This window comes from Mirounga leonina, unplaced genomic scaffold (genome assembly GCF_011800145.1).
Source record: "Mirounga leonina isolate KUSES-001 unplaced genomic scaffold, KU_Mleo_1.0 Mir_92, whole genome shotgun sequence".
NCBI lineage: Eukaryota > Metazoa > Chordata > Mammalia > Carnivora > Phocidae > Mirounga > Mirounga leonina.
In genome coordinates this window covers 13,236,543-13,258,237 of record NW_023270852.1, presented here as the reverse complement: position 1 = coordinate 13,258,237, position 21,695 = coordinate 13,236,543, and the positions used below count along the sequence as shown (strand labels likewise).

The following is a 21,695-nucleotide window of genomic DNA, read 5'->3' as shown; positions in this document are numbered from 1 at the left end:
GAGCTGTGGCTCCAAACTTACCTAAAATACCTGTGATTTTCAGAACATTGTGAATTTCAAAATTATAGGATCGTGAACCTGTATAAACATAAGTACTAAGAATATAATAACCTGCGCAGATCCAGATGCTTTTTACTTGAAGAGGCCCTTTTCAGAGCAAGTAAAAATTAACTTTCTTGAAATAATTAACAATATATTATTAAATTTCATAAAAACTAAAGTTGGATTAAATATTTAACACAATAAATATATACCAATAAGCTGAAAAATACAAGTAGTACGAATCCCTTGAATGAGGGTTAATAACTAGATTGTTCCTGGCATACGACAACCCTAACATTATCTTTTGAAATTAGGTTGAAATGCTAGTATTTTGCTCTGTTTGTGGTTTTCATTCATCATATGACCATCTCTTTTCTCTCTTTCAAATGATTATATTTTGATAACAGACTTGAAAAATAATGAAGTGTTTCTTGTATGAAATCAACTTTTTTATCCCTATTCACTTTGCCCTTCTGGGCATATGCTCAGATACCTGTCTGAACCTTCTGTGTCCTTATTTTAATCCTAAAGTGAACTGAAATGATATCTTGAGAGGGTAACTCAGGACAAAATCGTTAAGATGACTTAAAAACTAATATATCAAGAATAGTAGAATGTTAATTTCTGTCATGTAGTTCTTACAAATTTGAAAAGACTAATATTTAAATATATTCTGTAAAATATTGGGAACATTAAAAAATTTAACATTGCTAGGCTCTGAAGGCCTTCTTAAACTCATATGAAACAGTTTGGCTTTTATTTTTCTAAAAACAAAATGAAATCAAAATCTGTCTTACCTCTAAGTAAATGGCCTAGCCAAAGTTTCATTCAAAGGAAATTTTTATTTTTGCAATGTCTTCTTAAATATTACTGCCTCTATTTTTATCAGTATTGGCATTAACTAAATAGAACAGTTAGTAAGACAGTACAGTCATAAGATAGCAAGGAATCTGAAGTCAAAGAGATCTCAATACAAGTTCTAAATTCACCACTTACGGACTTTAGAAAAGACACATACCCTTTCTAAGCTTAGAATTCCATACCTATAAATTGAAAATCTCTATTAGGATTATTTTGAGTACTAAATAATGTATGTAAAGCAGTTAGCACAGAGTTTAAATATGCAATAAATGGTACCCTTTTAGAAAAAATTAACATAGCTCTATAGTTTTCTTTTTTTTTTTTTTTAGAGATTTTATTTATTTATTTGAGACAGAGAGAATGAGAGACAGAGAGCATGAGAGGGAGGAGGGTCAGAGGGAGAAGCAGACTCCCTGCCGAGCAGGGAGCCCGATGCGGGACTTGATCCCGGGACTCCAGGATCATGACCTGAGCCGAAGGCAGTCGCTTAACCAACTGAGCCACCCAGGCGCCCTATAGTTTTCTAATTATAAAAAAATTAGTAGAAAGTTTTCACCTGAACTGTCACTGTCCAAAGGTAACCACTGAGGGGCGCTTGGGTGGCTCAGTGGGTTAAGCGTCTGACTCCAGGTTTTAGCTCAGGTCATGATCTCCTGGGTTGTGGGATCCAGCAGTGTTGGGCTCTGCGCTCCGCGGGGAGTCTACTTGAAGATTCTCTCCCTCTGCCCCTCCCCCCACATGTGTGAACTGAGATTAGTTATTTTACCCAGAGGGAACAGCATAGGTTTGTGTTTAGGTTTATATTTATTTTCCAGGAAAAGACCCATCTGCTTCTGTAATTTTTTTTTTTTTACTAAAACTTGTATGATTTATAAAATCTGATGTTTCCAAAGATCTCAAAAATCACATTTAGTTGACCTAACTTATCAAATAGCCAAGGTGACAAATGACAAATGAAAAACTACCTATCCTATACTTAAAAGTTGATAGGAAAGTCCTTTTTATAGCATTTCTCTTCAGTTTGTAATTTATTTGAATTATTTTTGTGCCACTATTATTCTGAGAATTGAGATATTAGTCTCTTTTAAAAATAATCAAGTTCAATAAGTGAACTTTGTCAGAGTTAGGCTATAGTGCTTTTTGATACTTAATTTTTAAATTCTCATATTCTGCTTCAGGCAGATAACAAGGTGCTTTAAATTTTTGTGCTTAATAGCTTATATATGTTATTTTTCTCTGATGTTTCAAATAAATTTTAAGAGGTAAAGGAAAAATGTTAAAAGAGTGAACTAAAGGGGCGCCTGGGTGGCTCAGTCACTAAGTGTCTGCCTTCGGCTCAGGTCATGATCCCAGGGTCCTAGGATCGAGCCCCACATCGGGCTCCCTGCTCAGCGGGAAGCCTGCTTCTCCCTCTCCCACTCCCCCTGCTTGTGTTCCTGCTCTCGCTATCTCTCTGTCAAATAAATAAATAAAATCTTTAAAAAAAAAAAAAGAGTGAACTAAAGATTAGATTAGCTAACATTTCAAAAAGAAGCAGTCATTAGCCGTTCCTTTGGTAGAATCAACCACTGCTAACACCATCATCAGATCTACACTAGATCCTGATTTGTATCAATCTTGGATGGTAGAGGTTGCATTAGAGTGTTTCTCTGTGAACATTCTAATGCAACCTCTTTCTGTTGTGTTGCCTTTTATGAAATTCTCATTAGTCTAAACCTGAGTTATAGGTAGCTTCCACATGTCTTCCCATGGCTTGATTTTATTTATTTATTTTTAAAAATATTTTATTTATTTATTTGACAGAGAGAGAGATAGTGAGAGCAGGAACACAAGCAGGGGGAGTGGGAGAGCGAGAAGCAGGCTTCTGCCGAGCAGGGAGCCCGATGTGGGACTCGGTCCCAGGACCCTGGGATCATGACCTGAGCCGAAGGCAGACGCTTAACGACTGAGCCACCCAGGCGCCCTTCCCATGGCTTGATTTTAGAATTCGTGGGGAAAAAAATTTTAACTTGAATTTGAATCACAAAATTGTATCTCCCAATCAGTGGCCTTTGTTGTCTGTCCTGATCGTTAGACACTCCTGTCTGAGGAATAGTAAACCCAAAGAGTAAGGGGTAAAGGCCCTATCTTTACTTCCCCAGCTCTTAAGCACAGGAAATACTCAGTAAAAAGGTAGAGATTATGTGTGAGCAAGTAGGGCTGTGGCCTATCTGCAGCCAGTACACATTTAAACCCACTTACCCTATTCCTAAAATGTTGCTCAGTGATAAAAATCAAATTTCTCCATCAGCGGTCTCCTTTCTCACCTATTCTGTTCCCTGTAAGTTCATTCTGTGTTTGAGATCTGCCTTGATCTTTCAACATACCTTCAGTCTTGTTTCTGATTCATTCTTTGGGCTAGCAAGAACCTAGGAATTATGTGGAATTTTTTGTTAATAACAAAAAATTTTGTTTCAGGTAATTTTCAACTGGGTCTTTAGCATTAACAATTACCACTTATTGGATACTTAATTATATAGGTACTATAAGAGAATGTTTATAATAATGAGCTCATTTTATCTTTTTTTTTAATGAGCTCATTTTATCTTAATAACCCCAATGAGATAGGCATTTTCACCAATTTTCAGATGTAACTAAGACTCAGATTAATAATATGCCCCAGATCATAAAGATCATAAAGGACATAGAGAGGATTAAAACTGAGTCTGTCTGACTTAAAAACCTATGCCTGGGCTCTTCAGAATACACGTTTCTGGCATTCCATTTATATATTAGATTCCTCTGATTAATGTAGATTGCATTTGTAATCTTTATCCAGGGTTTAACATTTTAAACCCTAACTTCTGAGAATGGATTAAAATTTAAATGCCTAGATCCTTTTACAAAGCAAAATATAATAATAAAGATGGTTCTCAGATTCCTAATAGCCCAAAGAATGAATCAGAATAATAAAATGTAATGGTGAAGTTGGTTAGATTGTGACTTTGATTCTTTTGCTGTATTTCAATGCATTTAATAATCTAGCTTTAGCTGAAATGTATGCGTAGAGTAAAAGGTTGGTTTTTTTTTAGGATTTTATTTATTTATTTGAGAGAGAGAATGAGAGACAGAGAGCATGAGAAGGAGGAGGGTCAGAGGGAGAAGCAGACTCCCCACTGAGCAGGGAACCTGACGTGGGACTCAATCCCAGGACTCCAGGATCATGACCTGAGCCGAAGGCAGTCGCTTAACCAACTGAGCCACCCAGGTGCCCTGAGTAAAAGTTTTTGAACCTTGCCTATAATCCCCCCAACAGAAAGAATAAGTTTTTAATCCAGTCAAGTTATGCTTTACCAATTTTGAGCTATGTGGCCTTGCAAAAGTCAGTTTTCTAAAATCTTTCCACTGTAAAATTTTGCTTCTTTTTTTGTATTAAAATCTTCTTGGGATAATTCATATTTAAGAAATTGTTTGCTTTCCCAATTATTAGATTTTTGTCAGGGGTTCTTAAGAGTTTAGAGAAAATAAAAATAGTTTAGTGGTTAAGAGCTCTGATTCTGAAATCAGACTTGTAAAATCAAAGTTGTAACATTTAATACCTGGTAGACACTAGAAATTTTACCTAAGCTCTCTCAGCCTCAGTTTCCTTTTTATAAGATGGCTGTATGACTTATCTCATAAGGTTGTTCTAAAAGTTATGTGAGGGGCGCCTGGGTGGCTCAGATAAGCGTCTGCCTTCGGCTCAGGTCATGATCTCGGGTCCTGGGTTCAAGCCCTGCATCAGGCTCCCTGCTCAATGGGGAGTCTGCTTCTCCCTCTTCATCTGCTCCTCCCCCTGTTTGTGCTGTCTCTCTCTCTCTCTCAAATAAATAAATAAAACCTTAAAAAAAAAAGTTATGTGAAAAAAAAGGCGGGGACACCTGTGTGGCTCACTTGGTTGGGCGTCTGCTTTCAGCTCAGGTCATGATACCAGGGCTCTGGAATCCAGTCCTGCATCGGGCTTCCTGCTCAGTGGGGAGTCTGCTTCTCCCTTTCCCTCTGCCTCTCCCCCGTTTCATGCTCGCTCTCTCTCTTTCAAATAAATAAATAAAATCTTTTTTGAAAAATAAAAGTTATATGAAGCACTTTTCACACTGCTTTGTATAGTAGGGGTTAACTATTAATATTGCTAATTTAGATTTTGCAGTTTGTTCTTTGTGAAACAAAATAATAGTATTTTAGGGCTAGAAGAAACCTTTACTGATCATTTAATCGAGCACCCCTCTCTTTCGTATGATATTAAAGTCCAGAGGAGGAAGGGCAAAACCTAGTTTGAGGGTTTTTGGTGGATTGGTGATGCACCTGAAACTAAATTAAACCCAGTATCTTTGTGGACAGAGAGAGTGTGTTGCTGTTATTGTATTGTTTTGTTCTCTTCACTTCTATCCATTGATTCTTTTTTTAAATCCCACTGAAACGATTAAGTTGTTTCCATTTTACCTATGCAACTATTTTAGTGTCATAGTAGGTTGGCATGAATACCTTTTTTTCCTTTGTTTAGCTAGCTTTTTTCACACCCAAAATGGATCAGTCCACTAGAGATGAAGCTCTACTATTAAGCAGTGTAAAATGAAAAAAAAGCTGTGGTCATTTATGGTTTCACACCGTCCTGCTAATGTTCTGACATGAGACATTGCTTCCCACAGTAGTGGAGCATGGCCTGTTTTGAGTGCTGATTAAGTGAAAGCTCTCTGGTCCACCTGCAAACAGTAGTGATTTCAGTAGGCATAATAATGTTTGGTCTCTGTTCTCTCTTATGTTGTAGAGCCGACAATTAGAATCAGAAACTGGGACCACAGAGGAGCACAGTCTAAACAAGGAGGCTCGAAAATGGGCCACCCGTGTGGCACGTGAGCACAAAAACATTGTTCACCAACAAAGGGTAAGTGTAATAGAGAGAGTCTTAGGCTACATTTAGCTTAAGCAAAATGTCAAACCTATTTAAGGAGTTGAGTTTTGTTAATGTGAAAAATACCCTTTTTATGTTTTTTCTGTAATTTCATCCACTCAGCAGTATGCTCTCAGCTATCTACTTAGCTTGGAAATTCCTTAAGCCCTTCAAGCAGCGACACAGTAATTTATCTGCTTGCCATAACATTTCCTGAATGGCTAGTGATAGTGTATTACCGTCTCTCAGGTAGTAGAAGAGACATGCCTGTGTTGAAATAAGCTTTTAAAGCCCTAGACAAATTTTTTTGAAGACTGGCTGGCTCAGTCGGTAGAGCATACGACCCTTGATCTCAGGGTCGTGAGTTCAAGGTCCATGTTGAGCACGGAGTTTACTTAACAAAATAAATTAAATTAAATTAAAAATTAAAAAAGTGAAATTAAGCACCAAAAAAATATATCTTCAAGACTAAACTCTAAGCACAAAGAAATTAGGTATAGCAAATTTTTTCTAATTTCCATTTATTTATAACTTTTTCTTAACCTTCACATCCAACTTATTAAAAGAATTGTTCATATTTAATGTCTATATTTCCTAATCTCACATTTATTTTTTAGCCCATAATATTTGGACTTTTCCTGCTTTCCCTTCCCTCATACTTCATACAGACTACACTTGCCAAAATCATCAGTGATGTCTATGTTGCTAAATCCAAAATGGACTCTTTCATTTCTCAAACCCTGTTGGCAGTTTCATCATAATTGACAACTCCCTTTGTGTTGAAACACCCTCTTCTCTAGTTACCCATGACTTAACACTGTCCTGGTTTTCCTTCTGCCTCTCTGGCCATTCCTATATTCTTTGATAGGTTCTTCTTTCTTCACCTCATATTTAAGTATTTAAATTCCTTAGAGTTCTGTACTAGGCTATCTTTTCTTATTCTTTATTCTCATTATAGGCACTCTCAACCACTGACCAAAAATCATAAATTAATATCTCCAACACTGGGCCTTTCTTCTGTGTATACATATATCCTCTTGCCTGCCTTGACTTCTTTTTACTGTCTCACAGGGACCCTGAGTTCAATGTTCCACTAATCTAATGCTGCAAAACAAAACACCTCAAACTTAATGCCACAAAGAAGAGTATTTTTAATTGTCTCTTAGCACTCTGGAGATTGGATGGGCTTAGCTTGCCACTTCTCGCTTGGGAATCTCCCATGTGGTTACAGTCAGGTAGTGATTGGTGCTAGAGTCACCTCACAGACTTCCCCACTGAAATAACTGGTTCTTGGAACAGGAAGACTTGAACCGCTGGGAACTAGAACAGCTAGAGCTCCTCATGCATCTCAGACTCTCTGTGGTCTCTCCATATGGTCTCTCCAGCGCAGTGGCTTCAGCTTAGCTGTACCTCTTACATGGTGGCACAGGGCCCCAAAGATGTGAGTCCCAGGAATGAGCCAAGTAGGAGGTATGTTATCTTTTCTGGCCTAGCCTCAGAAATAACATGATATTACTTTGATGTCATATTTTTGTTAACTGAGGCAGTCACAAAGGCCCATTGTCCAGATTCAGGGGGAGAGAACATAAACTCTACTTCTTGGTAGGGAAATAGCAAGGTTCTAGAAGAACATGTGGAGTGGGAAATATTGTAGTAACTTTTTTCAAAAACACAGTCTTCCACAGTCTGCCTTCTGGTTATAACAGTTTACATCCCTCTTGCATGCAAAATAAAACTCCTCTCTTTACCCCAAATCCCCCAAAGTCTGGTGTCAGACTCCAGTAGGTCATGTAAATGAGATTCACAGACAGATAAGGCTTCTTGAGTGCAGTTCCTCTAACAGTTTATCTCAAAGAATTTGTGAACTAGAGAGACAAGTTATCTGTCTACCATATATCCAATAAATAGTGATTAGATTAATTACTGCAGCTATATAGTTCAAAATATAGAACACATGAAGAGACTTTGTTTTTTTAAAATGCTTTATGATATTTGAAAGTAAATGTTCAGATATTAAAAATATGTCTTCTTCCTCTATCTGTTGTTAAGGCATACTGTGTCTTTCTGCTAGGAGATAGATAAAGGCAGATTTCAACAACTTCTCCATTTCTTAATAGCATGACCTATGTTAGGCTTTAATCTAGTAAGGTATAATTTAAGCAATAAAATTAAGGTTTTTTTAATACTAAATCCAGTTCTGCTTTTGGCCATGATAAATTACCATGGGATCACACTTAAAAAACAATGAAATTAGTAGCCGTATGCCCTCTCAGGTTTTCTGCCTAAAGGCACTTTTTAATATTGCAGTGAAGGGAGGGAGAACTTAAGCATGGTACCACAGACTCACTGAGTTGAGATGACAGAGATTATAGAGTTCAGAGTGGCTGAAGTGGCATGAATTTCAGGGCAAAGTACCAGACAATATGGGGATGCAGAGAAAGAATTCCAAAAATTGACATAGGTCCCCCCTTCATTCTGTTGCTGAATACTAAACCATACATGCATATGATGAAATTCCACAATATGGGGTAGAAAATGACAGAGGAGATAAGCTGAAGGATTCCCAGAGGTCACATAGGTCCAGAACACATTCAAGTTGTGATTAGCATAGGTTGAGACTACTCATGGATCACCTGGGGCCTTCAGGAGACTACAGAAGGATCATACAATGGTTCCAGGGCTAACTTGTCTTGGAATAAGGCTACTTTAGAACTGACTTAATGGAGCTTTAAAACAGGCTTCAAAAAGATCAAACTAATCCACAAGTAACTTATTTGCCTGCCAGGGGGGAAAAAAATCTACTCTTCAAAGGAAGGAAACAAAATCCAGTATTCAGTAACATAGTATCACAGCACACCTAGGTGACTCAGTCAGTTAAGCATCCCACTCTTTTTTTTAAGATTTTATTTATTTATTTATCAGAGAGAGAGCACAAGCCCAAGCGCACAAGAGGGGGGAGCACCAGGCAGAGGGAGAAGCCGGCTCCCCACTGAGCAAGGAGCCTGATGCAGGGCTCGATCCCAGGACCCTGGTGCTTAACTGACTGAGCCACCCAGGCATCTCTAAGTGTCCCACTCTTGATTTTGGCTCAGGTCATGATCTCAGGGTTGTGAGATCAAGCCCCGCATCAGGCTGTGTGCTGGGTGTGGAGCCTGCTTAAGATTCTCTTTTTTCTCTCTCCCTGTCCCTCGGCCCCTCCCCTCCAAAAAAAAAGCATAAAAAAAAACCCCATAGTATTCACAATGTCAAGAATCAAATTTGCTAAATATTAAAAGAAGCAAGAGAATATAACCCATGACCAAAGGAAAAATCAATTAAAGCAGACCCATAAATGTCAAAGATGATGGAATTAGCAAATAAGGACTTCAGAACAGTAAATAAGTTCAAGGATTTAAAAGAAAAACATGAACATATTGAAGAAAGAAAATGAAAATATACTAAAGAACCAAATGGAACTTCGAGATCTGAAAATACAGTATTTGAAATGAAAAATTCAATAGATTGGGTGGCACCATAAGAACAATGAGCTTAAAAGTATATATAGCAATAGAAACTGTGTCCAAACTATCGAGCCCCATATTGGGCTCCTTGCTCAGTTGGGAGTCTGCTTCTCCCTCTCCCTCTGCCTGCCACTCCCCCTGCTTGTGCTCTCTCTCTCTCTCTCTCTGTCAAATAAATAAATAAAATAAAATAAAAAAGAAAGAAACTGTCCAAACTGAAACACAGAAATAAAGGACTTTTTAAAAATGAACAGAGCATCATTAATCTGTGTGGGAGAATACATGATCTAACATTTTGGGAGTTAGAGACTTATTTGGAGACAGAAAGAGAGAAGAGTCAATTTCATAATCAATTTGTTAAAAAGCAGTGCTACTCAATGAAATAAGACTCAAAATATTTTCTCTAGGATCAGGAACAAGGCAAGGATGCCCCCTTTTGCCACTTCTATTCATTATAATACTAGAAGTTCTAGCCAAGCAATTAGGCAAGAAAAAGAACTAAAAGGCATCGAAATTGAAAAGAAACAAGTGAAATTATCTCTCTTCACAAATAAAATGATCTTACACACACACACACACACACACACACACCCCTATTAGAGCTAGTAAGCAAATTCAGCAGAGTTGCAGAATACAAAATTAACACACAAAAATTGCATTTTTTAAAGATTTTTATTTATTTGGGAGAGAGACAGAGATAGCTGGAGAGAGCACATGAGCAGGGAGGAGAGGGAGGAGCAGGCTCCCCGCTGAGCAGGGAGCCCAATGTGGGGCTCAATCCCAGGACCTTGGGATCATGACCTGAGCCAAAGGCAGACACTTGACCAACTGAGCCACCCAGGTGCCCCTAATTAATTGCATTTTATACACTAACAATATACAATCCAAAAAGGAAATTAAGAAAACAGTTCCATTTACAATACCATCAAAAAGAATAAAATACTTAGGAATAAACTTAACCAAGGAGGCAAATTACTTGTACACTAAAAACTATAAGACACTGATGAAAGGAACTAAATAAGATATAAATAAATAGAAAGCCATCCTGTGTTTATGGAATGGAAGATAATATTAAGATGACAATACCACCCAAAATGATCTACAAATTCAGTGCAATCCCTATCAAAATCCCAACAGTATTTTTTTGCAGAAATAGAAAAACCCATCCTAAAATTCATACGGAATCTCAGGGAACCCTGGCTAGCCAAAACAGTCTTGGAAAAGAACAAAGTTGAAGGACTCATACTTCCTGACTTTAAAACTTATTACAAAGCTACAGTATTCAAAACATTGTAGTATTGTCATGACAGACATATAGACCAATGGAATAGAAGTTTCAATATTTTTATTTTATTTCTATTTTTTTAACATGGAGAACTGAAGTGTTGTTTTTTTTTTAATTTTAATTCCAGTATAGTTAACATACAATGTTATATTAGTTTCAGGTGTACAATATAGTGATTCAACAATTCTATACATTACTTATTGCTGCTTATCATGATAAGTGTACTCTTAATCCCCATCTCCTGTTTCACCCATCTTCCCACCTACCTCCCTTCTGGTAACCATCAATTCTCTATATTTAAGAGTTTGTTTTTTGGTTTATCTCTTTTTTTTCTTTGTTCATTTGTAAAGGTAGCAGTATTTTAAAAATACCTGTTATCTCCAAACTAATCCATTTATTCAGTGCAATCCAAGTCAAACATCCAGCAGGAGTTTTTATAGAAATTGGCAAAATGCTTCTAAAACATACATGGAAATGCAAATGATCTAGAATAACAAAAGCAGTTTTGGAAAAATCAGAATGAAATTGGAGGGCTGGGGTGCTTGGATGGCTCAGTCAGTTAAGCAAGCATTGGGCTCTGCGCTGAGCATGGAGCCTACTTGGGATTCTCTCTCTCCTTCTCCCTTTGTGCACCACCTCCCCTCTCCCCCAATGTGCATGTGCTCACAGGCTCTCTCTCTCTCAAAATAATAAGTAAATCTTAAAAAAAAAAAAAAAAATTAGAGGGCTGGGGCACCTGGGTAGCTCAGTCAGTTAAGCATCTGCCTTCAGCTCAGGTCATGATCTCAGGGTCCTGGCTCCCTGCTCAGCATGGAGTCTGCTTATCTCTCTCCCTCTGCCCCTCCCCCTCAGCTCGTGCTGTCTCTCTCTCTCTCAAATAAAAAAACCTTTAAAAAAATGGAGGGTTTACTCTACCTAATTTCAAGACATAAAACTACAGAAAACAAGATGTAGTATTGGTGTAAGAATGGACTTATAGATGAATGGAACAAAAAAAGAGTCTAGAAGTAGGCACACACATATATAGTCCATTGATTTTTAACAAAGATGTAACAAACTTACAAAAATGCTAAATAAATTTTAATAAAAATGAATCCAGTTATATTTTAAGCACATGACTAATGAGGGTGCCAGGATGATTCAACACTAGAAAATTTATCAGTATAATAAACTGCATTTACCAAATAAAGATGAAAAATTCTATGACTTTTTTTATAGTTACCAAAAAATCATATGATAAAATTCATTATCTCTTAGTGATTAAAAAATAAAACGAAAGTCACAGCCAGCAAGATAAAGAATTTTTCATCCTAACAAGGATAGCTTCCTGAAACTGACAGCAAAACATTATGTTTGATGGTTGTGTTTTCTATATCTGCCATAACAAATTACCATGAACTCAGTAGCTTAAAACAATACAAATTTTTTTTATCTCACAGTTCTATAGGTCAGACATCTGGATGGGCTTAGCTGTATTTTACTGCTCACACTCTAACAAGGCCAAAATCAAGCTGTTTTAGCTAGCTAGCTAGGCTGGCCTCTGAGATAGAACCCACTTCCAAGCTCATTCAGGTTGTTGTCAGAATCTAGTTCCTAATAACTGTAGAACCTAGGTCCCTGCTTCTTTCCTGTCAGCCGGGGGTACCCTTAGCTCCTAGAGGCTACTCTCTCTGATCCTTGCACATGGGCTTCTAATCTCGGAGCCAGCAATGATGCGCTGAATCCTTTCTGTGCTTGGAATCTCCCTGACTTCCATTTGGCCTGTCTCTCATCTGATTCCAGCCAGAGGACGTTCTCTGCTTATAGGAGGTCATAATGATTAGATTGAGCTGCTTCAGTAATCCAGGATAATCTCCCTATCTTAAGTTCCATAACTCTAATATATCTGTAAATTATATTTTACATATAAACAGTTCCAGGATTAGGGTGTGGACCTCAGTCCTACAGTTATTAGGAACTAGATTATGACAACCTGAATGAGCTTAGAAGTGGGTTCTACCCCAGAGGCCAGCCTAGCTAGCTAGCTAAAACAACTTGATTTTGGCCTTGTTAGAGCGTGAGCAGTAAAATCAGCTAAGCCCATCCAGATGTGTGACCTATAGAACTGTGAGATTAAAAAATTTGTATTGTTTTAAGCTACTAAGTTCGTGGTAATTTGTTATGGCAGATATAGAAAACACAACCATCAAACATAATGTTTGCTGGGGCGCCTGGGTGGCTCAGTTGGTTAAGCGACTGCCTTTGGCTCAGGTCATGATCCTGGAGTCCCTGGATCAAGTCCCACATCGGGCTCCCTGCTCGGCAGGGAGTCTGCTTCTCCCTCTGACCCTCCCCCCTCTCATGTGCTCTCTCTCATTCTCTCTCTCTCTCAAATAAATAAATAAAATCTTTAAAAAACAAAAAAACAAAAAAAACATAATGTTTGCTGTTTTAGGAAGCTATCCTTGTTAGGATGAAAAATTCTTTATCTTGCTGGCTGTGACTTTCAGTTTATTTTTTAATCACTAAGAGATAATGAATTTTATCATATGATTTTTTGGTAACTGTAAAAATAGTAATAGAATTTTTCATCTTTGGAGGTCATTCTGCCTACTAAAATGGTAAAATAAGAAAACAGTACCGAGCATCACCACTACTTTTCAGTGTCATAAGATTTACTGCATTAATGAAAGAAAAATAAAGTGTTCAAATATTAGGAAAAGGTACACCTGTTATTATTTATAGATGATATGATTGTGTCCCCCCCCCAGAATATGTGACCCAACACTCAAATAGACATAACAATGGTTCAGTAAGGTGAATAGATAGAAGACTATATACAGCCTATAAAACAAAAGAACTTAAAAGTTAAGAGTAAGGGAATAGAATGAGAGGAAACATTTATAACATAAATAACAGAAAAAGGACTAATACCAAGAAAAGTATGTTAAAGTAATAAATAATAAAAGGACAAAAACTAGAAAAATGAATAGAGGCTAAAGATTGACAATATCTAATGTTGGTGAGAGAAATATATGCTGTCACACACTACTAGTAGAAGACGATGTACAACTTTTGGAAGGCAATTTGGCCATGTCTATTTTTTTTTATTTTTTAAAAAGATTTATTTATTTATTTTAGAGAACGAGAGAACGTGGGCAGAGTGGGGAGGGGCTGAGGGAGAGGGAGAAAGAGTCTCAAGCAGATTCCATGCTGAGCTGGGAGCCCAGCCCAGGGCTCCATCCCACGACCCTGAGATCATGACCTGAGTCGAAACCAAGAGTCAGATGCTTAACCAACTATGCCACCCAGGTGCCCATGGCAATGTCTCTTTTAATTAAAACGTACAATTTCCACTTCTGTATTTTTATCTTAAATATTCCTGTATGTGTTCAAAGAGTCATTAACTAGGTTGTTTGTACAGTACTATTTATAATATTGGGAAATTTGAAACTCAAATAGCAATAGAATAAGAGTAAATAAAAAATGGTACAGCTAAACTATTGCATCTATGGATTAGAGAATGAAGTCAGTCTATTTGTACAGTTATAAAAAGGTCTCAGACACATGAGGGGATGATAGATCTCATTTTAAAGATGTATTCATTTATTTTAGAGAGAGAGCACAGTGGGAGGGGCAGAAGAGAGAGGAAGAGAGAAACCCAAGCAGACTCCACACTGAGCATGGAGCCTGAGGCGGGGCTCAGTCTTACAACCCAGATCACAACCTGAGCCAAAACCAAGAGTCAGCTGTTTAACTGAGTGTGCCACCCAGGTGCCCCATCATTTTACTATTTTTTAAATGAAACTGTGCAAGTATGTACAGATACATAAGAAATAGTTCAGAAGAACACATGTAAATTGATGGGACAGTAATGATCTTGGGGTGAGCGGGGCACATAGTGGGATGTGCAAATATGAGACTTTTTGCCATTTTTTATTAGTTGTTTTACAACAGTACTTTATATTCATGTAATTTTTTTAGAAGATTTTATTTATGTATTTGAGAGAGAGAGACTGAGCAGGAACAGGGGGAGTGGCAGAGGGAGAGGGAGAAGCAGTCTCCCTGCTGAGCAGGGATCCTGATGCGGGGCTCCATCCCTGGACCCTGGGATCATGACCTGAGTCCAAGACAGAAGCTCAACCAACTGAACCACCCAGGCGCCCCATATTCATTTAATTTTTAGAAATTGAAGGTATACGTATCAAAACATGCAATCCAAATAAGGTTTGTAGATTGTGCCAATGTCAATTTCCTGGTTTTTATATTGTAGTATAGTTGTATAAGTTGTTGCCATGGGGGAAGGGGGTGGGGAGACTTTCTATACTACTTTTGCAACTCTGTATGAGTATAATTGTATCAAGAGTTTTTTTTAATTAACAAATAAGTGAAAAAAATTAAAGGTTAAAAAAGGAATTGTGGCCACTCGTCACTAAAGTCTATTTAATTACCTAAATAGTCACTAAAGCAAAAAAAAAAAAAAAATCAGTCATCATTTTCCTGTTTTCTTCAATAGGTTCTAGATGATCTGGAATGTCATGGAGTTGCAGTGTCAGAACAAAGCCGGGCAGAGTTGGAACAGAAAATAGATGAAGCTAGAGAAAATATTCGTAAAGCAGAGGTGAGGTGACAGCTAACTGTGGCATTTTGCCCAGCTCCAGCAACATCACAGCTGTGATATATACCTTCAGAATTCAATTTCTATACACTGGTTAATTTGAAGATGACTCAGCATCTTCATCTGAGTCCGGAGTATTATTTTTGAGTACCTGCTTCATACAGGTTAGTACACATAACAAAAAGACACTGAACCTGTTATCTGAAGAGTTTATAATCAAGAAAAATTAACAGAATTACACCACGATAAAGATATAATTTTAAAGTTTTCATAAGGTACATAATAAATCAGTCAAATTAATGGCATAAAATTGATATATATATGTTCAGAGCCTTGAAAAGTCCTCCCCGATAATTAAAGGTTCACTGGTCCAGGGGCATAAGCTGATCTTTTAAAAAAGAGAGATTTGGTTAAGCAGACAAGGCAAAAAACGTTACAACAGTGAATTTTAATCTTTTGGTGAGGGGTCATGGAACCCTTTGTGTATGAAAGTGTGAAACCCTCTCTCCCACAAAAAAAAAAACGCATTTTTGTGTACAGTGTCCAGAAGTTCATGTGCCCTAGAGTAATATTCCCTGACCTAGTGGCAGGGAGGTTGAGAGGGAAAGAAAGAAGTTATTTGCAAAGGAGGAAGACACAGGATACAATTTGGCAGTTGGATTTGTTTAGAGTGGAGGTTTTTTGTGAGGAAATGTGGTAGGAAGTAAGTGAAATAATTGTGGTTAGGACCAGTTTATGGATGACCTGTGCACACTTGTGTATAGTTATCTATATATATAGTTATCTACCCAATGCAACATGTTGAAGGGATGTAGAAAATAGACATTTTAGAAAGACTGAGACTATGCAGACCTCAAGGAGAATATGTTCCTGTTAGGAAGGCATAAAGAGTGCCAAAGATAACTAAGACTTTAAAACATAAATGCTGAGGCGTGGTCCACACAAGTATACTTAATACTTAAAGAACCCAGAGGACACAGAGACCACTGTGGCAGAAGTTGTTAGGGCAGGTAACACAGAAGACGTAGAATTTGAGATGGCTGTTGACAGATGAGTATTATTTAATTAGAGAAAAAGGGATAGCACAAGATTTTCGCCATGCAATGTCAAGAGGCATAACTTGAACCAAAAGAAGAAGGTAGGAAGGAGGCGGATTTGAGCCTGGCATTGGGAAATGCTCTCTAACAGTCATTTGCCCAGTGAGAGAGTAAGCTCCCCGGGACATAGTATATAACACTGTAAGTGTACAAGATACTGCCAGGGACTCTCTACAAGGAGTTCCTGCAATTGGTTGAGGGTTAATCTAAACTAGTGATTTTCATATATCCCCTCAGGACTCTAGAGGTTTTGAGGCAGTGTTTCAGTGGTTGGTTGAGGGGGAGGGGGTAGTGAGAAGAGAGGCAGCTTAGGCAACCATAGGGAGTATGAGCATGTTTTTGGCACAACCCCACAGAAGTGATCTGAACCAGAAACGCGTGCCATCTGCCTGGTGTACAGAAACTCTAGTAAGCCCAACTTGCCTTTTGTTCCTGGCACATGATCCATGGCCTCCATAGTGAAGAGGGCAGTGTGTACAATAAATAGCCATTTTCCACTCTGAATTCAGAGTCATGGCTAAACCACTACCCTAGTGTATCGGCCAAGTACTGTTGGCAGGCCCTTGCCTGGTCTGAGAGACACTGGCTTGTGTATGAGAGTTTCTCCTGCTGTTTGTTTCTCCATCCAGCAGGAGAGTGAAGCCAGTTTCAGAGCCTTGGTGGAACAGGACAAGTCTCAGAAGTTTTGTGAAGGGTGTGTTCTCTTGTATTTTCCGTTTCCAGACTCCCTCCATGGTGTCACTGTCTGGTATCATCGCTCCACCAAACCCCCCAGTAGTGGCAGCAGTAGGTATCAGTCCCACAAAGTCTGCATTTAGGCTGAATGACATGTTATTTCCATGAGTGTGCTAAAGAGCCCTGTGTTTGTTAGCTTAAAGCTAAAAATATGAAGTGAGATTCCCACAACGGAATGTCTCATTTCTCCTAATACCAGTATTTAAGTCTGTATTCTCAAAGATAATTTTCTTACCAAAAATATGGAATATGCTAAGAGCCATGATGCTGGATCCATTATCTCAGCTTTAACTATCTATGAAATATAGTTAGTCCTACTGCTATCTTAAAATGATCTCTCACTTGATTTTCATCTATCAGATATAAAGAATAACCCAGCTAAAATTAGATGGCAAATATGTGAGTGTAGTATTGGGGTAGTACTTAACCAAATTGTCATAATGACATTTTTGGGTAAAGTTGACCGACCACAAGAACCTTCGGAAGAATTGACATTAGTAGTTTCTGCAGATTCCTTTTTTCTTTCCTTTGCCTTTATATCATTTGTATTGGATTTTCTCTTTCCATTCAATAGTTATTTACTTTACTAAAAATACCTAATCAAAAGGAAAAAAGCTGGTTAAAGTTCCATTATCTCCTTCATGTTTGGTTTTTAACTCCTACCAACATGAATGTTACTCTCCTTTGTTGGTTAATCTACTTTATCCAGTCTTTTCTGTATAGTGTTTCCATTCAGTGTTGCTGATTAGAATAAAAACCTTTGTGGTGCTCAGTAATAAACTTTTTCCAAACATAAGAAATCAAAAATATAAATGGCCTGTGCTTTTCCAAAGAATAGGGTTTATATAGTGACTAATTAAGTATTGGCTGGTTAATGTGTCACAAATTCACTAATTGATTAGTTTAACAAATACTTAATGAATACCTGCCATGTGCCAAATACTGATGGATATACTATACATACAGTGATGAACAAACTATTATTATATTATTATGATCTCTACGATTGTCACAAAATCTTTGTATTAGATGTGGTGCTGTTTGCAGCCCCTGACAAATTCAAGAATTGAAACAGAGCAGTAGCTGCTTAAGTTAAACTTTAGTAACAGTCTTCTTAACCTGGTATTTATGTATTTAAATTTTTTGACGTGCCTTTGTCACAAAGACACACACATTCTTCATCTGACTTACCTTTCCTATTTTAAAAGTAGCTTACCAAGAGACCAAGAATTTCTAAATACCATCTTTTTGGAAGCTGTACATGACTTATGTTGTTCAGAACACAATTATTCTTTGCATGTTTAAATTTTTCCTTTTATTTGGGTTGAGGGCAGTTCTCTCTTTTTTGACAGTGAGGAGACAAAAAGAGGAGAAAGTTAATGTAAGAAGTCAAAGATACCCAGAAATTTTTAGTAACTCACATTTGGTGTGAGGTCTGCAGAAGGAACTATAGACTATATGATTCTTTCTTTAAGATATTAACTATAGTTTTTTAATCTGAATTGAATGTACATTTGAAAGCCAAAGTACATTAACAAAGTGAATTAACAAAACCAAAAAAAAATCAATTATTATCTATATAAACACATTTTCATAAATAACATTTTCTCTTAAATTATCATCCTATAAGCTTCTATTGTACATCAGGAATTCAAAATTATGTCATCCTTGTACCTCAGTGACTCAAAAAATGGTAATTAATACCCCTTGCCAGCATGCGATAGGAGAAACCTAAAAATTTCACTTGCATAAAATGTAAGGAAATGCTAAAGATGAGCCTGCTATAAAAACAGAATTTCCAGTCATGTTATATCCAGATTGACATTACCTCTGGGCCTGTTATTGCAGGTTTTCACTGTACTCATGTAACATGTCAGCAGACCTTTTGTCTAACCACTTTCTTTCATTTTTATTATGAAAAATATCAACCATATTTAAAAGATGAGTAAATATATATTTCTCAATATGCTAAATTCAACAATTAACATTTTACAATATTGACTTTGTATGTTTATTCCTATTCTGTAATATAGAAGTTAAAGCAGGAGGCCTGATTCGAATGAGTATTTTAAGCAAGAATACTTTATAGATTGATGCTATGTTTTTCATCACAGAATGTTTTTATCAAGTTGCCTCTCTATTAATGATGCTAGTAGTAGTCACTTAATTAGATGGTGCTACCAGCTCTTTTTAAAGTTTCTTTTTTTGTACTTGCAGCTAGCAAGTCCTAGTCACCTCCAATATTGGCAGCTGGGTATTTTTCTCTCTTACTTAAGTATCATTATGCTGTCGTGGAATTTTAAAAATCAGCTCTATCAAGGTATAATATACAAACAATAAAATGTAACCATTTCAAGTGAACAGTTTGGTGAGCTTGGAGAAATGCATCTCCCTAAGTATTCACCACCACAATCAAGATATCAAATATTTCTGTCATCCCCCCAAAATTCTCTTGTGACCAGGCAACAACTGACCTGCTCGCTGTCACATAGGGTAGTTCAGCATCAGCAACACTGAATATTAGATTACTTGATATTGTCCTATAAATCACATGCAAAGATTACACCTCACATTTTTATCCAGCCTTACTTTTTGTCTTAAGGTCATCTGAGCTACGGTGTATTCAGGTTCACTGATCTTTTCTTCTGTAGTGTGTAATCTACTATTAAGGGCATCCTGTGAATTTTTATTTCAGATATTACAGTTTCAGCTCCATAAATTCTGTTTGGTTCTTTATATTCCCAGTTCACGCCTATTTATCTTCATGTTTTCCTTTAAATCCTTAAGTGTAGGGGCGCCTGGGTGGCTCAGTCATTAAGCGTCTGCCTTCAGCTCAGGTCATGATCCCAGGGTCCTGGGATCGAGCCCCGCATCGGGCTCCCTGCTCCGCGGGAGGCCTGCTTCTTCCTCTCCCACTCCCCCTGCTTGTGTTCCTGCTCTCGCTGTCTCTCTCTCTGTCAAATAAATAAATAAATCTTAAAAAAAAAAAAAATCCTTAAGTGTATTTATAATAATGACTTTAAGTCCTTGTCTGCTCGTTCCATCCTATCTATGTTTTCTGTTTCTCTTTCTTAATTGATTTTTTCCTTTAGTTATGGCTTGTGTTTTTCTGCTTTTCAAATACCTAGTAGAAATTTTGAGTGTTTGGTTATTGAGTGTCTGGATTCTTTCTTCTTTGAAGACTGTTGAGTTTTGTTCCAACTGCCAATTCATCTGCAGATCAGTTTGATCCTTTGGAGGTTTGTTTTTAAGCTTTGTTTGGGTTGGTTTAGAATAGCCTTTCCAGTAGGGCAAATTTAGCCCTATTACCAATGCATTTCCTTTCTATAGTTTCTTGTTATGCCATAAGTATCCAACAAGGTTTTTCAGTCTGGCTGGATAGAACTGTAATATCTTTCAGCCCTGTATAAGCTCTGGGAATTTTTCAGTTCACAGCTCTGTGGTAGATATTTTTTCCTTTGCTTCTCCTCATGGAGTCCCACCTTATATATTCTCAATTTGCTATGGATTTGTATTAATTTAATGTATTTTCCATTACAGATGGCCTCTTTTAAGCCCCATAGTGTCTAAATTTGTCCATTGAGAGTCCATTTAGGCTTTTTTGACATTATTCCCATTAGTCTTTGAACAGTTTCTTGCTTTCTCAGACAAGCTTGCTATCATAGACTCGCCTTGTATTTTCCCTGATCAGACTTAGAATTAGCCATTTCTCCAAGGAGCTCTGATTTCTTTTAATAGAGGATAGTATTTAGACACCAAGGTCTAGAATGTGAAGGTGCTTATTGTAATGGGTGTCATTTATGCCTTGGCCCTTTCTTTGTTTTTGGAGCTAGGAATTTATTATTTTTTTTAAATCATGAGTTCATGTTGATATTTCCAGTTAAAATTTAAAATTAGAGGGCGCCTGGGTGGCTCAGTTGGTTAAGCGACTGCCTTCAGCTCAGGTCATGATCCTGGAGTCCCTGGATCAAGTCCCGCATCGGGCTCTCTGCTCGGCAGGGAGTCTGCTTCATCCTCTGACCCTATCCCCTCTCATGTGTTCTCTCTCTCTCATTCTCTCTCTCTCAAATAAATAAATAAAAAAACTTTAAAAAAAAAATTTAAAATTAGAAGGATTTTGTTGAACTTCTTTGATTTTATATTTACCTTTTTTCTCTTATATTGAAAATCTTGGTTCCTAATAATATTACCGTAGTATTTTATTTGTTTTATCCTGCAGTATATTAAAGTTTCAGAATTAGAGTAGAAATATTAATGGTAAACTATTGAACAAAATTTAATTTCTTTGCAGTTCATTTTGAATGTAGACTATCTCCACAAGGGTGGTTTCTGCTTCTGGTAATAAGGAACTAGCTCATATTAGACCAATCGTCCTTTAGATAACAGTTATTAACCCGAGGTAAAAATATTTAAAATAATTACTTAATAGAACTGAAAGATATCCAAGCCATGTAAAAACAGAAAGAAATAGACCCTTAAAAGAAAGGGACTGTACTTGGTGATATTTACATTAAATAGCTCTCTGCAAGGGGCTGTACGACTAGAATTCAAGCATAGAGCCTTGGTCTTACTGGCTTGAGGATGGACGTCAGGAACCCTCAAGTTTGCGTATATGTAAATAACCTCCAAATCCTCAGTCAAACCTGAATACATTTGTGGAGCAGAAACTCCC

At 37.3% G+C, this 21,695-nt stretch overlaps 1 protein-coding gene across 3 annotated transcripts in view; it reads left to right on the top strand.

The window, feature by feature from the left end:
* The window catches only part of FCHSD2 (FCH and double SH3 domains 2), a 304,207-nt gene that overhangs the window by 254,351 nt on the left and 28,161 nt on the right, over positions 1–21,695 (top strand). For all 3 annotated transcript variants that reach the window (XM_034995346.1, XM_034995345.1, XM_034995343.1), the window contains 2 exons: positions 5,687–5,803; positions 15,090–15,194. In XM_034995346.1, the coding sequence (XP_034851237.1) occupies positions 5,687–5,803; positions 15,090–15,194 (222 nt within the window). The remainder of the gene's footprint in view (positions 1–5,686; positions 5,804–15,089; positions 15,195–21,695) is intronic.